Raw genomic sequence first — 17,145 nt, forward strand, 5'->3', positions numbered from 1 at the left:
GAGGATGGAGGAGAGGGCTTTTCCTGAATCCAAACCCTGAAGGTGAGCCCGGCTTCTAGTTCTAGATTTGGTTGAAAGATGGAAGGTCATCTTAAGCACCAGACACTTCAGCTAGATCATTTACACCCTGCTCAATAAGAGGCCAGACTAGGTACATGAATGTCTCTCTTGTGTATCTTTTATTATACCTTTGGAGTCCATAGAGGGCATGATCCCTGGCCTCTAAATGATTACAAACAGTGCCCAATATGGTAGGAGGCCACAAAGGTCTCAGTAGTAGAGAAATGCTCAATGAATTTCTTAAATATTTCAAGGTGTGAGTGAACTTTCATCTACTAACACTAGGCCTATAATTCTAGACTGGAGAGAAAAAAATCATAATTCCCCACAGTCCCCAAATCTGAAATTTTACTCGACCTTTTACCTGCCCTGCCCATGACAAAATCAAAGAGCTTAATGACTCCAGATATCCCCTTTTTGCCATAACAAAAGAGGATGATTTTTTGACACTAAAGAATCCCATTCTCCATAAGTTAGGTATCTTTATAGCCTCTCTCAAACTTCAGTTGACTATCCAAGAGTCTGGATAGCAATAACAACAATCTTCTGAGTCAGGTATCCTCATTTTAGTGATGAGGAAACCAAGTTTCAGGGCAGTTACGTGACTTCCTTGGGGTCACAAAGTAAATACAAATTCAGCAATCTATGAACTATGGCTATACCTGCAGTACTTACCTCACAGGACTACTGCCAGGATCAAAGGAAGTGCTTTGCTAATCTTAAAGTGCTATCTAAATGCAAGTTGTCATCATCTGTAAAATGAGAAAGTTGGACTAGGTGACTTTTGAATGTCCCTTCCACCTCTAAATTTTATGATATTATGATTGTTAGACATCATCTTGTCCATTTCTTTTATTTTTAGTGATAAGGAAATTGAGTCCCTGAGAGGTGAGATGCCTTGCCTCAAAACACACTGAGCTATTGACAGTCCTGTAATCCATAAATTCCAGTTTCCTGATCTATTCACACTATACATCCTTATGGAAAGTAGAGTCCAAGTGTATATTTTGATTATCTTACTGTGAATTTTATTTCCATCACTTTCATCATTCTTTATGTAATTGTTTTTAATGTTACCGAAACAACATCATAGAGAGTCATTCTGTGTGGGAACTATCCAGTTAGTCAGAGAACTGCATTAGAAGGTGTTAATTCTACAATTAGTTGTTTTTTTTTCAAGACAAAAAAAAGGAAAAACTTAAATGAATGTTTGCATCTGAAGACAATGGTGTGAACAGGATTTTAAATCAAATTAAATGCTATAGAAGAGTCAGTGTGAGGACAGGGCTGAAGCAGGAGAGATCACATGGATGAAGCATTGGATAAAATGGTTAACACTGCTGGAGGAAAAGCTCAATGTAGGAAGCTACATGTGTGGATTGATAAATCTAAGTCAATATTATTATTGAAATGAAAAATGTATTCGGGTACTGCCGCAAGATACAACCTCTTGTTTTCATTTCTGCAATTTCTGGCTTGGGTTCATTCTTCTCCCACAAAAAAAAAGCACTCAGCAATAAGCTAAAAAAAATGGTGAGCTTAGGGAAGAGAGTGATTAATAAATTCTGAAAGAATTTCTTCCTAGCACCAAAAAAAAAAAGAAAGAAAACTATTGTATTTGTTAGCTGTTAAATGGAAACAGAACACTGTAATTAGATGGTAATTTAAAACAATGCTGCACCTTAATTTTTTAAATTGCAGATCAGGAGGAGAAGATATTTGTGACCAGAAAATATTCCTGCATCTATTTAACACAAACATGACCTTTTTCTATTTCCATGGAAATGAAGGTCACATCAACTCTAAGTCCATTCAATATCTGATTGGAGAAAAATCCAAACAGGAAAAGGAGTGACCAGAAGGCAGCATAATGTTCCCCCCTCCCTTTACCCTCCTAGTTTATGAAAAAGCACCAAGAAGGGCCAAGTTTCACTGTTCTAGAATTACCATTTATGCTTTAACCTAAAAAAGAATTTGATGTAAAATATCAAATCCAATATTAGCAAGGAATCTGTAGCAATATATATTAAACATATTCTACACTATAACCAGGTTGGATTTTTACCAGGGTTCATTTAATATGAGGAAAACTGTAACCTTAATAGGCCATATTAGTAACAAAGAAAATAACACGATTATATTAACAAATGCCAAGCACTCTTTTATGATGAAAGCACTAGGAAGCATAGGAATAAATGAACTCTTTGTTAATGTGTTGCTCTGTGACCAAGAACCAGCACTACCTGCAAAGCAGAAGCACTAGAAGCCTATCTAATAATATCAGGAGTAAAGCATGGATATCGATTGTCATCATTACCATTTGACATAGTTCTAGAAATGCTGGCTACAGCAATAAGTCAAGGAAAAGAAACTGAGGAATGAGCACAAAGAAGAAAAAAAAAGGTAACTTTTTGCAGATAATATGATGCTTATGATTGCCACCACGCTTCAGCTGTCTTCTCCGTCTGCCTCTGTGGCCCCTCTTTCTCATTAGTGAGTTCTTCCCAGAACCTCTATTTTCAAGAAAGGCTCAGAACAGTCCTGCTTCATTCTCTAGACTTTGTCACAATGCATTCAAGTGGGTATCTTTCCTTCCCTCTCAGTATTTGACAAAAACTGTTTGGAAAATTGGAAAGAGGTCTAGGAGAATGTAGACATATAACTATATCTTCACACTCTATACTAAAATAAACTCCTAAAGGATACATGACCTTTATGACTATATAAATGGTCATATCAAAAACAAATTAGAGGAGCAGGGAAGGAGATAACTTTCACAACTACGGATAGAAGAAGAGTTCTTGACCAATGAAGAAATTCAGAGGATCACAAGAAAATATGGGCTATTTTAATTCCAATAGAATTGAAAAGCTTTTGCACAAATATGATCAATAATGTCAAAACTGGATAGGAAAAATTTTTGGAGCATAATTTTCTGGCAAAGATCTGATATCTAAGATATGTAGCGAATTTATACAAATGTAATACTAAAAGCCATTCCCCAACAGATTAAAGGTAAAAGGATCTAAACAGGATCCTGAAAAGGATCTCAAAAGGAGAAATGCAACTACTATTGATAATATGAAAAACTGCTCCAAATCATGAAGATAAGAGAAATTAAAATTAAAACAACACTGAGGTTCTACTCACACCTATCAGATTGGATAAGATGACCAAAAAGGGAAATTACAATTGTTGGAAGTACTGATAGAAAACAAACAATAATGTAGTGCTGGTAGAATTGTAAAGTCATTCAACCGTTAGTCTAGAAAACAATTTGGAATTATTTTCAAAACATCATTAAACTGACCCTATGATAGCAGCATGAGCCTTGTACTCCAAAGAGATTGAAAATACAAGGAAAAGATCCATATGTATAAAAAATAGTTATAGTGGCACTTTTTTGTTAAAGGCAAGAACTGGTAACAAAGTAGGTAGTCATCATTTGGGAAATGGCTAAACAAATTATGGGACATGAATATGATGGAATATTATTTCCCCATAAGAAATGATGAAAGGGATTGATTCAGAAGAACATAGAAAGACTGATGGACAGTGAAGTGAGCAGATCCAAGAGAATTATTTTTTCCTTGAGTACAACAGTGTAAAAGGCAACTCTGAGTGACTTGAAAACTCTGATCAATGCAGTAACTAAATGTGACTTGAAGACTTGTGATGAAACATCTCACCCAGTTCATGCCAGAAAGGTGACAGATTGAATGTACATCAAGACATACATTTTCCGATGCAACCAATAAAAAATAATTTTGTTTTTCTTGACTATACTTGTTATAAGGGGAGGTTTTTATCTGGGGAAGGGTACTCATTATACAGTGGTGCAAAGAAACAAAGAAAAAAAGAAAATAGTTAATGAAACTTTTTTTTAAAATAACAAGTCAGAGAAAAAATAAGTTCAGAATGGAACACAGACAAGGTATTCTTAGTACTACCATGTTAAATTTGCATACACTTAAAAACAAGGTGTATATAATAGTCATGGTTTCATATACAACCCTCTTTTTCTCCCTTATATGTATATGGATGTGTCTATGTTTGCTGATAATTGTTGAGTACCCAATAAAAAATAAACAGAAAAATAAAAGTGTGTATGTGTGTGTAGAATGAGGCAAAAACTCATGCAACCCAAAGCACCCAAAACCTCTTGATCCTATTGGAAGAATATTTATATCATCCCTGGGCAACAGCTGTCTTCTGTATTTGGATAAGCCAGTCAATGGTTACTTTTGTCCACCATCCTAATAACAAAGTGGCCTTCTTCTGAGCCCCACCTCTTTCCTATTTGCTTCTGATAAAGTACACTAAAAGAAAGGGAGAGGAAAACAGAAAGGGGGAGCTAATATTAGAGAGATAGAGGGCTCCTGTTCATTACCTCTAATTCCCTATTGCCAAATCAAGTCCCAAACTCCCTTTATCTTGAAATTCAATGCCTTCTGAAATTTCACCCTACCCTATGCCAATAATTCCCAAACTAAGCCCTATAATTCCTGTAGGTGAATCCTCTCACTCTTGCCCCCATGTGCTATGCTCATTCTTTCTTCTGAATGTGCATCCCTCAAAAGAACAGCCCTCATTGGAGAGAGATGATTAACACAGAAAAGGTACACTTGAAACTATGATCAGTGAGTTTACTCTTTAGGCTCCTGGTTCTTCAGTGTATCTAGAACATATAACTATAGTCCTCCTTCACCAGAATTCATAGGATTTCCTGACCTTTTTCAGGTTGGGAAACATCTGAAATATAGGACAAGGGAAAAGAATCCTCATATAGCTGTCTGTGCTACTTCAACTTTATAACACACACACACACACACACACACACACAAATCTTTCAATACCTCTGACACATTTCTTCTGTCCTTTGACCAGCAAATCCATGATCACCACTGGTGGGGACACACCATTTAGTAGGGGGCATCATGCAAACTTTATATGCCTTAATAGATGGTCATAGGGAGTTTCTGTGGCCCCTTAGAAAACTGTCACTGCTGGCCAACTTCTGGTGATATGCCTTCCTGAAGTTAGTTAGATTAGTCCTCTGTTGACAGACACACACTGTCCACTCTTGAGCCTATACCTGGAGCCTTTCCAGTTTAATAGAAACTATCAAGTTGGCATTTTCTCAATCAATCAAAAAGGATTTCTTAAGAACCTAGCATGTGCCAGGCACCATGCTAGATGCCAAAGACTTGACAAATACAATGAAGGAAACAATCCTTTCTTACCAATAGCTTAGAAGCTTACGTTCTAATAGGAGAGATAATAAATACATATGTAAGGATATACAGAATAAATATGAAGAGAATAAATGTAAATAAATACAAAGTAGTTGAATAGAAGGTCTCTTGAGGGGGAAGGATCAGAGAAGGCTTTAAGTAAAAAGTGGGTTTTGAGCTGAGTCTTGAAGGAAGAGAGAGATTCTCTGAGGCATCTGGGATATTCAAAAGACACACTTATGTACAGATTCTTACAAAGGCTATGGCCCCACCTACTAATCCAATCTGTTAGTGTTCTCTTCTCCCTTTCAAAACCACATGAAGGTATCAATTGCTCATGAAAGCCTAAGCTATTCCTCGGAATAATAATTCTCTAATGTTAGATTCAAAGCCTTAAGAAGGAATTGAGTACTATGATTTTAGAGTCAGATGGGACCTTAGATTGGTAATGCCAAACTCAGATAGAAATGAGGGCTTCTGAACTGTATACTAGGATCTCTGTGGGCTGTGTATTGACTTAGAAAACCACTTATTAGTATTATCTGTGTTTTATTGTATTTTTATCTATTTCGTTAATATTTACCAATTCCATTTTAATCTCACACAGCAGCTCTGCAGAGTGTTGTGGGCTGCATGTAGTATGTGTTAGATGCCTCTGCCTTAGAGATTTAGTCCAAAAAGGAAGTCAAACATGACAGTTTTTCAAACGCATATTTTCATTAATAAACACCAACTAATAGGCCCTCATCTCTTTATTTTCTTCTTCATGTATCACAGTGAGGATGCCCAGGACATTAAGTGGATTGATGCCAGCCTGGCAAAGTGATTCATATCATCACAGGGAGAAACAGTTCTCTTCTTCTTGGGCTCTAAGGGACTTGCAAAACCAGTATATTAAGGAAGAGTAAGAGGGCCCAGTAGGTGGCGCGGCAGATAGAGCACCAGGCCTGCAGTCAGGAAGACTCATCTTCCCAATTCAAATTTGGTCTCAGGAATTGACTAGCTGTGTGACCCTGGGCAAGTCACTTAAATCCTGTTTGCCTCAGTTTTTTCATCTATGGATAAGCTGGAGAAGGAAATGGCAAACCATTCCAGTATCTTTGCCAAGAAAATCCCAAATAGGGTCATGAAGAGTCTGACACGACTGAGACAACTGAACAACAAAGGAGCCTCCTAGATCTTTCATGAGAACCATCTCTGCCTAATATTTTAAAGACATTTTTGCTTGATTTAGATCATAAGGTTGTAGATCTAGAGCTTTAGAGGCCTCAATGTTCACAGATGAGGAAACTAAGGCCCAAGAAATTTTAACAGCTTGCTCAGAGTCATAAAGATATCAACCAAAAATGCTGAATTTGAATACAGGTCCTTGGACTCAAGAGCCAGGGTTTGTTCCACTGTGCCTTGAGCAATTTGAGGCTCAGAAATTAAGTGACTTGCCCAGGGTCATATAGCTGATAAGAATCAGAAGTGAGATTGAAACCCAATATTCTTTGATTCCAAGTGTAGAGCTCTATTCATGTTTGAAAGTAGGGAGACATCATTTGGACAACAGAGTTTCTCCAACAGAAGAGACATGCACCCAGTGATGTACTGGTAAATACTTTACAATTAGGAGGGGGAAGGGGATGTGTACAAGATATATTTTTAAATTTAATCCACATTTTTAATATTTTCTCTCTTTCCTTAAGTATAGACCAGTGGTGTCAAACTGAACTAGAAACTGGGCCAGTAAACTATACGATTAAGATCCCTGCAGTAGCACATTGACTTAGAAAATCACATATTAACATAATCTGTATTCTATTCTTGTTCATGTCACTGAATACTTCCCAATTATATTTTAATCTGGTTCAGCTCTCACTCTAGAGTGTTGGTGGCTGCTTATTTGATACTTCTGGTCCAGACAATCAACAAGATAAATCAGGTGCTAGTTTGTAGTGTTAGTGGTTTTCCAAGGTCTAAATGCTCACACTAAAAATTTAACTATGGCAATTTAATTTGACAAGCTGGCTCTAGCACACCCCTGTATGGACACTTTCCTTCCAGTATTTTATATATAGCCAAGAGGCATTAATTGAGAGGAGCCCACCTTCTAGTTGGCACAAAATATTGCTAAGGGAAATCATTGGATGTAGAGCTAGAAGGGAACTATGAAGCCATCTAAGCCAAGAGAAGTTATTTATCAGAAAATATACAGGCAAAAAGGATTACCACCAAGATTTGGACCCAGATTCCAAATTCACTACTCCTTCTACCATACCATGCTGCCTCTCCACTCAAACCTAGGGCAATTTAAACAAGTGGGTATGAAATTATATTCCAAGGGGTAGCTATTGACAAACTGTGAAGTGCTCATAGGTTATTCTGTTAAAACCACCACATCTAAGGTAAGGACAGGACAAAATTCCAAAAGTCATGTTCCTAGGTTAACGTTAGCCCCAGCACAGGCACTGATGCCTCAATGCTCCTTCCCCAGCACTATAGTTCCAGAGTTGGGTAGATGAGTGGGTGCAATTGGTTCCTTTCTCCTATAGACTTAACTTTTTAACAGAAATCATTGATTACCAAGGTACTATAAATTAGTCCCCTAAGCTGTGTGGCTCTGACTTTGGCTCTTTAGGTCCTCCATATTCACAGATGTGAAAAAAAACAAACCATGTTCAGAGCTAAAATCTATACCAATGGCATGCCCAACTCATTCAGAACAGTTGGTGGTTCAGACCTCCCCATAGTCTCAAGACTAAGAGCTTCACCTTATAGTCCCTATTCATTTTTCATGCAAACTCCTCCTTTCAGAGGCTTTCAGGATCACCTCATTTGTAGTACCTGGATTTAAGCTCTCAGTCGGTTCCTCCTCATCCCCCTCGCTTTGTATCCATTGCAATTTTTACCTAGACAAGCCCTGGCCAAAAAGCAGCCAGGATGATCTTTTCCTATTTATCAAATTCTGGGCAAACCAGAAGTCTTTGAGGCCACAATGAATACAACATCATAAAATTTCTCCCAGCATCTTTTACTTTAACTTCAAGCATTCATTGAGCACTTAATAGTAATCCAGTCCTAGGCAGATGACAATCTAGGACAGTATAGTTATAAACTATCCTTCTCATGACAAGTCATTGTTTTTTAAAATCTAATTAAAATTTTGCAAATCATTTGTAATATGATACCCTGTCCTCAGATTTTCCTAAGGCACTTTGTATTGCTCCCTACTTGTATCATATGTAACCATGTTCATGTAGCATCTCTTTCCCTTACCCCATCTCCAAATATAGTAGGAAATAAGCTCCTTGAAGGCCATGAGTATGTTATGTTATTTTTATATTCAAATGTTCAATACCTAGCAGTATGCCTTGTGTATATGTTATAGACACTTAATGAATTAATAAAAAAAATGGGAATGATCCTTGGGTAATTGTCATTTTTAAATTTATGTTAAACACATGTGTTCTGGAGGAATTTATAAATCAGGTTGGGAGATAAAAAATTAAATAAAAACAATAAAAAAGAAGCTTGCTAATGGAATGAGATTCACCATCATTTATTTAAGGATAATAAAACTCTATCTTCCTGCTTCTTCTCCGTTCCCACTGCCCCTCCACTCCTCAAGACAAACTCTCATCTCTGCCTCACAGAAGGACAAAACTTGGAGGAGTTTCAGGAAGTCATCTGTCTAATCCAACTCACACCAGTACTGGCACTTGCTTCTACAACATCCCTACTCAATGACCATGAAGTCTTTACTTGAAGACCTCTAGTGAATGTCACCCTGGTTGGACATCTCCAATTGTTAGGAAGCTTTTCCTTACCTGGTACTGAAATTATTTTCTATGCATTGCTGCTAGTTCTGCCCTTTGGGGCCAAGAAGAAAAAGAATCAAATCCCTTTCCCATATGATGGCCCATTGGATACTCCACATAGTATTTTGCACAAAGCAGGTGCTTAGAGTGTTCGTTGAATTGAAGACAGCTACAATATCCCCACTAAAATGTTTTCTCCTCCAAGCTAAATAAAAAGCCTTAGTTTCTTTGAGCAACCTTTCTATCAGATAATTTCAAGGCTTGTCAAAGTCCTGGTTATTCTCCTTTCATTGCTCTTTCAGCTTAACATCCTTCCTAAAATGGGGTGAACACATTAGACTACAATGGGGTAACCAGTGCAAGACTTTTGCCTAAACACTATGCTTCTTTCAGTATAAAGTCCATCTTAGCTTTTTTAGCTGCCATGCTGCTCTGTTGACTCATGATGATTTTTTTTTGTTCACTAAAATTTCCCTTCTCTCCCTCTCCCAACCACATTACACAACATCACCAACCTAAAAATTGTAAAACTCTTTTTGAATCAAGTAAGGACTCTTTCTTCTGTTCAACTTTCCAAGAACTGTAGAACCATTTTAACCTTATCTCTGCTATGTTCCAATGTGGCTTTCCATTCTATTCCCTGATCATAGCATGTTAAGAGTGTCTGAACAGCCCTCAGACCCCTTCTCTAAATCTTTCCAGGACAGTTCAGATACTACATCCTCCAAGAAGAAGCCTTGCCTCAACTATGTTAACTCTAGTTGATTGTCCTGTCCTCTGAATTCCTTGAGTGCACATAAGCTCTTAAGTACTTAAATATGTCTGGTATTATTTTCTTATTGTTTCAAATGTATAAAACATTCCCAATTAGTTTGGGAACTCCTTTAATGCAGGATCATCTTCTGTATATCCTGTCACCTACCATACAGTAGAGACCTAATAAAATACTATATAATAATATTGCTCTACATTTCAAAGCATTTCCCTGGTTTCCTTCAAGTCTGAGCTAAAATTCCAATATTTATCAGAAGCCTTTCCTAATCCCTCTTAATTCTAGTGCCTTCCCTCTGTCCATTATTTCCAATTTTTCCTATGTGTAGCTTGTTTTGTATGTAGTTATTTACAGGTTGTCTCGTGCATTAGATGGTGAACTCCTTGAGAGCAGAAACTGTCTTTTACATTTCTTTGTATTCCCAGCACTTAGTATCTGACAGATAGCAGGCACTTAAATGTTTGACTGACTGACTGACTGACATTGTTTTCTTTTAAGGAAAAGCATTTCAATCTTGTTTGGGGATAACATTGTTCTCATGGCATCAAGTCCTGCAGTAACAGGGTTTCATCTGAGATTCAAAGCTATTCAAAAGAAATCTCCCCAGCACAGCAATCACCTAGGAGAAAACCAGTGGACGGAGAACACATGTATTGTCCAGATTATAGCATGCAATCAGATAGGCAGCCCATTGACTTAGTCTGTCAGGACATATATCTTGGATAGACATTGCACATGAACAGTGAGCTGGGCCCAGAAGTGAAAGGATTTGGGAAATTACACAGTGCTTGTAATGATCTCATGGGCTCCTTGATTGAAAGTACCTATTTTCAACACCAATAGTCCTCTGGTGATACAACATAGCTATGAATCATGAAACATCATGATCTTTTGAGAATCAATTTCCGGTGACTCAGTGGATGATGCTGAAATATCCATTGTAGTTAGTAGGCCTGAACACATTAGCATTCAAGAAGTAGATAAAAAGACATCAAGGATATGCATGACTAGTCAAGTAGGTGACAAAGGCTAACAGATGAACATCCTGAGTGTGTTGCCCTGGTATTCATGAAATATTAAGAGATGTAGAAGAAGGCTTCTAGCACTGAGTAGATCTTTGTAAGATTCATGGAAGAGCATAGGCAAGAATTACACAGGATGAATCAGTAGAGAAACTGATGAGAGCATCAAAATACAAAGTACAATATTGTTACTCCCTTGAGGGGAAAGGGAGGAAAGATGAGAAAGGAATAAAAATAGTACTAATCTACCTTCTAATTAATATGGCAGATATGAAGTTAGTATAAAACAGTATAGTACTTATCCTTCCAAAGTCAAAGGGGCTAAGCTTCTCTCCCCTTTCTATTATTGCCGCTTTCACAGGAGATCCAAAGAGCATTGAAGTTTTGCTTATTCTCAACAATAATCTATCATGTGTTCCAATTGAAGAGTCAGCTTTAGGAAAGGACTGTAGCTGAATTTCCAGCTAGAAGGAACCTTAGAAATCATCCAATCCAATCTCCTCATTTTTTAAAATGAGGCCCAAGAAGGTTAATTCACTTTTTGAAGGTTATACAGGTAGTAAATGACAGAAACAGGATTTGAATCCAACTTCAAATCTAGCACACTTTTTAAGGCACCTCAAAGTTATTTAAAGAAAAATCTTCACAGTACTTAACACATATTGATTTATATATGGCCAGAAGGGATCTTACACTTCCTGTTTATTCTAGAGGCCAACAGTGAAAAGATTTGGATGAGTCCACTTGGACTCATCCTCCCTCAGGCCTACAAGCCGCCAGGTCTGGGTTTTACAAGTGTCACAGACTAGTTTCCAGAGGCCGAGGGAGTTAATGGGAGGAAAGCATTCTGACCTCTGAATGACCCCAGGAAACCAGCAGCATCCAGCCTTGAACTCTAGAAATGGCCTTCTAGTCTGTTGTACTGCCACTAATTGGTGTCCTAATGGTCACTGATTTCCCAGACAGCTAGGGGTGGAAGGGAGGAGTTTGTTTGGCACCAATGTCAGGAATGTTTGGTGGCTTTGTGGGTTTATAGGGAAGGTTGCCTGAGGGTAAGAGTTCACTGCCAGCAATTCTAAAGAAGCCCTCCACCCCCTCTCCTTCACTTGTAAGAGAGAGTAAGGCAATACAGAGCAAGAGGGGCTAAGTATTGTTGGGGATCGAGATGGGAACCTTTATTGCGGCTTGTTTCTTCAACCTTTTTTGTCGATATCTTTTGTTTTTCCTTCCCTTGGTTTATTACTGTGGTTTATTTTATGCTGAAAGCAAATTCGAATGGGGCATTTGGTTTTAACTAAAGTCTATTAAAAATAAAAACCTCTTACTATTAGTTTGGTAGTAAAGGGGTAGATTTTAAATGAAAGTACAAGCAGGCGCATAGGAATGGGAGAGGAGGCCTGAGATGGTGCCCTTATCAAAGCAGAGTAGAAAGAGAGCATCTCAGTAAACACTCCCTCCCACCTACTCCCTAGCTCAAATCCAGGGCCCTGAAACCCGGAGCGATCCGAGGCAAACAATCGGATCCCGGAGTTGAGTAACTCTCATCCTCACCAGGCATTTGCGGTCGTCCACGCCAGACAGATCCTCCTCAAATTCCTGCCCTACGTCGAATTCCATGATGTAGTTCCTGAAAGTGCTCAGAGTGCGGATGATCATATGGTCGCCATTCTGGACGATCTCTTTGTCCGGTTTGAGTAAGCAGGCGATTTTTCTAATAGCCACATTGACATCTGCAGGGGGCAAGGGGAGAATGGGTGGAGAGAGGAAGAGTTTACAAGAAAATTTTCAATACGCTTTCCTGGAAGTCCAGAGGTGGACTACCATAAAGTGAAAGCACACCGAGAGTTCTTCACGGGCATTGTGCAATCAAAGGTTTTTTTTTTTTGTTTTGTTTTTTTTAATGTTTAAACCACCTCCAAAAGTTGCACCAGCAATGTTTCCAGCGGGGCATTAACAAAGTTAAAAAAAAAAAAACCAACAACCGTGTTCACTTTTTGCTAACGAAATTACCAATCTCCTCCGGCATGCATCCAGATATTTGTCACTAATTAACCCCAACAAAATTTAATTTCTCTTCAAATCTGCAGCACCTCAAGACCTTGCTGCAAATTCGGTTTCTGCTGTCTTTGCAAATCTCAGTTCCTGGACTCCCTTGTGTTCCAACCCGCGGAGAAGTAAACTTTAAAAGTGCTACTGTATCATCTCGAGCCGCGGACCTACGAGTTACTTTTTTCAACCACGCTGTGTTCGATTCAACAAAGGATTGTGTTTCGGGCCAATACACTGTTGCGAGCTCGCCCGACAATTCCGCACAGATTCACCCTAAGTGGCGCTTTGATTATTAACAAAATAGCAGGCGAACTATCTTACCCAGGGCTTTCAGATACTCCTCGAAATTCTCATTGCTCAGCATTTTCCAGTAACCATTGAAATCGGCAGGCATTTCAGGTGTCAGCAAACTGCAGATGCCTCAGATCAGAAAGGGTCTGCTCCCCGCAGCTTGGTTTCTCTGGGATGTGGCAGGCGGGACGCGGCTCAGACTTGCTTTTATCAGCTCTCCAAGGGCCTGCACTCGGGTTGCAAGTCCCTTTAATCCGATTACCGCTCAAGTGCTACCATTTAATCCTCTAACAAAGCGGTCTCCTTCGGCTTTATAATGACACGACAGCTTGATTTAAACCTCCCACACAAAGCCTAGAAGATCAATCACTGGTTAGCCACCATCCTTTTTAATGGAGTTGCTCCTCCCTCCTTAATAGGGGAAGGGGCGGGGAAGGGAATCGAAATGCCCGGCCCAGTTTGCCCAGGGGTGCTTTGGCAACCTAAGTGTGCCTTGCTTCAATTATATTTCTCAGTAAAGAAAAAAAAAGCAGGGAGCGGGGGAAGGGGGTGGGCCGAGCCCGGGAAAGAAGTAGAAGGCATTATTTCTAACTGGGAATACTGAGGCCCAGTAAAAACTGGGGGTAGGGTTACTGTTGAATCTTTCATATAATTTCCAGAGCTTCTTAGACTATTCTTAAGTCATGATGCTAGGAGGACTTCCAGAAAGAAAAAAAAACCCACCCATTGATTGGTTGGGGGGAAAGGGAGAAGGGAGGTCTTTGTTGCTTCAGTTATTAGAGAAAGAAGCAATTCTCAGCCTTTTGTAAGACTGCAATAGAGAGGCTGGCTGTAAATTGCTAGTCAGTTTATTGCCAGATAAGAGGGGAAGCTTAAGGCTTTTCTTATTGTGAGCTGGTAGACAGACCAGATCTTGCCGAGAAGAATGAGGCAGAGTAGACAGGTCACCCATGTAGTGTGATTTGAAGAAATCCAAGAAAGGATCCACATCCTTGAAATCCCACCGAAAGAGCTTCATTCCTGTGGATTAAGACGTTGACTAGGGTTTGGGCAGAACAACGCATTATCAACAATTAGTAGAGGTCGTGCAGCCTGACACTTTCATTTTAGCGATGAGGACTCGGGACTAGACGTGTGAAGTGATTTGTACAGGCTGTCATAGATAAGACTGGGGTTTGAACCCAAGTGCTTCAAAATGCAAATTCGGCATCTTTTCCCCCAAAGCAAACCTTGTTGCTTCCTCAAACCTGACTGTGAACTCTTATCCTCAATTTTCCATCTCCAAAGTCAGCTGAGAGTAGGTTTTGATATTGGGAAGAGAGGATCAAACAGGGGCAGTTCTTGCTAACAGCACAGGGTGCATGTAAGAACCTGGCAGGCTTAGGTTAGAAGAGTTTAGAGGGTGAGCAGCCCCAGGGCAAGGCAAAGGGGAAGTCTTAGAGGCAGAACGTCAGCAAAGGCCCATTTTGCTGACTTCACAATTCATGTGGGCACACACACATATGCATTGGCCTCTCCATCTACTCTGGGGTTTACAGCTCCATTAACCCTGACTGGGATATTTTAAAATATCCATCTGCCACCAGAGAAATAGCAATGTTGATATGGGTTGATTTTCTTTTTCATTAAAGGCCAACTATCTCATTTAAGTGGCTTTCAGCTCCAAAGCACAATTTAGTGGCACTTCTCTCTCTCCTCTTCCTCTGTCTTTTCAGATTTTTCCTCTTCTTCCTTTTGTCTTTCTCTTCTAGTCTTAAAATCACAGAGTGTCAGAGCTAGAAAGGAAATCAGGGAGCATTTAGTCCAACTCCATTACTTGATAACGAGGAAGGTGAGTTTCAGGGAGGGGAATGGATGGAAGAGTATTCTAATGGAAGGGTATTTTAAATGAGAGAATAAAATTAGCAAAGGTTAGTGAGGATGAGTCAGTTTTATTGTGACTCAGAAAGATGGAGACCAATTATAAAAGCAAAATATTGAATACTCAAAACTAAACTCATTTTCCACCTAAACCCTCTGCCTCTTCTTCTATATTACCGTCAATGGCAGCACCATCCTCCCATCCTCCTTACCCAGGAAATTCCAGGGGCTCCCTGTTGCCTCCAGGATCAAATATAAGATGCTCTATTTGGCATTCAAAGCCCTTCATAACTTAGTCCCCTTCTACCTTGACAGTCTTCTTATACCTTACTCCGCAATGTGTTCTCTTTGATCTATCTAGTGGCACTGGCCTCCTGGCTGTTTCATGAACAAAATATTCTATCTCTCAGCTGCAGGCATTTTCTCTAGCTGTCTCCCATGCCTGGAATGCTCTCCCTCTCCTTATCTTTTCCTTGGCTTTTTTTAAGACCTAAATAAAATCCCATCTTTTCCAACGCTTCTTAATTTTACTGCTTTACCTCTGTTCATTATTCAGTATTTATCCTATATATAGCTTGTTTGTACATATTTGCTTGTTATCTCTCCTGTTGGGATTCTCAAGGGCAGAGACTGTCTTGTTTCTCTCTGTCTCTCTCTCTCTCTCCCTCTCTCTCTCCCTCTCCCTCTCTCCCCAGCTCTTAGCACAGTGTATGTCTTAGTAAGTGCTTAATAAATGTTTATTGGCTGAAACACCATAGTGTACCAGAAAGAACATAGCTTGAAATCCAAAGACCTGAATTTGAGTTCTATCTGTCCTGTGAGTAGCTGCATACACAGATCAAGTGATTTCACATCTCTGAGCCAGTTTCCTCATTTGTAAAATGGCAATAATAACACTTGAGCTAAACAAATCAACAAGCAATTATTAAGTGCTTACTCTGTGTGAGGTACTGTGCTAAGCACTAGGGATGAAAGAAAGCCAACCCCTCCCCTCCCCCAATTCACAGGGCTTTTGTAAAGCAAGTGCTTCACAAAGGCAAGGAACTATATAAATGGGAATTACCAACTTCAACATCATTGATGATAATACATTTTTTCATTATGGTGCATAGGTGACTCTGGGTTCTCAAAGGTGATGTCAGTAGCTCTGCTGGCATCAACCAAGCTGGAAAGGATTTGATTACAGGCTGGTTATTGAATGTATATATGCTATCCAAGGACCAACCTAGCAAAGTTCAGAGAGCCTCATCAACAGGATGGCCACAGAGTAATGGACTTTGTTGGCCATGGAAACTCTTAAAGACTACTGATAAAAGCAAAGATAGGTTGTAATCTGTCTCAGGAGAACTTATCACACAAAAGAAGTAATAAGTGCTTAAAATATGTAAGCATTATTATTAATAATAATGTTGATGATCATGATGATGATAAGTAAAAGCAAATCAGACATGACCCAAGATGAATTCTACAAGCCTTTTAAGGATTCATAAATAGTAGAGTTCAACAACAGATTGGCTTCTCTGCTGGTGCTACTCTTTCTTATAACTATGGGAAAGAGCTTGGTGTAGCAGATAGAGGGCCTGGACTTGGAGTCAAGATTTTGAGACCTGCCTCAGATACTTACTAGCCGTGTGACCTTGGGCAAGTCAGTTGACTGCCTCAGTTTCCTCATTTGTAAAATGGGGATCATAATAGCAACTCCCTCACAGGTTTGTGTTGAAGATCAAATGAGATATTCCTAAAGCACTTTGCAAATCTTGAAGCATTATATAAATGTTGATTACTACCACCACCTCTTTTCAAATGCCTGCCTATCAACTCATTCTAGTAATTATTCACTAAATTAAAAAGCAATCATTTTGCACCTACTGGAATCTTATCTTATCTACCCATGCCTGAGTCTCTGCCTTAATTTCTTGTCAGTCTGGCATCATATATTACCCATCCCACACCTGTCCTCTCAGGGGCTTGAGTGCTGACATTGAACCATATGGCTGAGTTCTTGCTACCTGCTGCTGTTGGACCTCTGATTCCTTTGTGCTAGCTACCAGACT

General features: G+C 39.2%; 1 protein-coding gene across 1 annotated transcript in view; it reads right to left on the minus strand.

The window, feature by feature from the left end:
* The window catches only part of RBP1 (retinol binding protein 1), a 41,765-nt gene extending 28,113 nt beyond the window's left edge, over positions 1-13,652 (minus strand). The window contains exons 1-2 of the mRNA XM_027845238.1: positions 13,262-13,652; positions 12,443-12,621 (exon numbers count right to left, since the gene is read on the minus strand). Of these exons, the coding sequence (XP_027701039.1) occupies positions 12,443-12,621; positions 13,262-13,334 (252 nt within the window). The 5' untranslated portion in view covers positions 13,335-13,652. The remainder of the gene's footprint in view (positions 1-12,442; positions 12,622-13,261) is intronic.
* Between the last annotated feature and the right edge of the window lie 3,493 nt (positions 13,653-17,145).

Source organism: Vombatus ursinus, unplaced genomic scaffold, assembly GCF_900497805.2.
Source record: "Vombatus ursinus unplaced genomic scaffold, bare-nosed wombat genome assembly UNPS02014959.1, whole genome shotgun sequence".
NCBI classification, from domain to species: Eukaryota; Metazoa; Chordata; class Mammalia; order Diprotodontia; family Vombatidae; genus Vombatus; species Vombatus ursinus.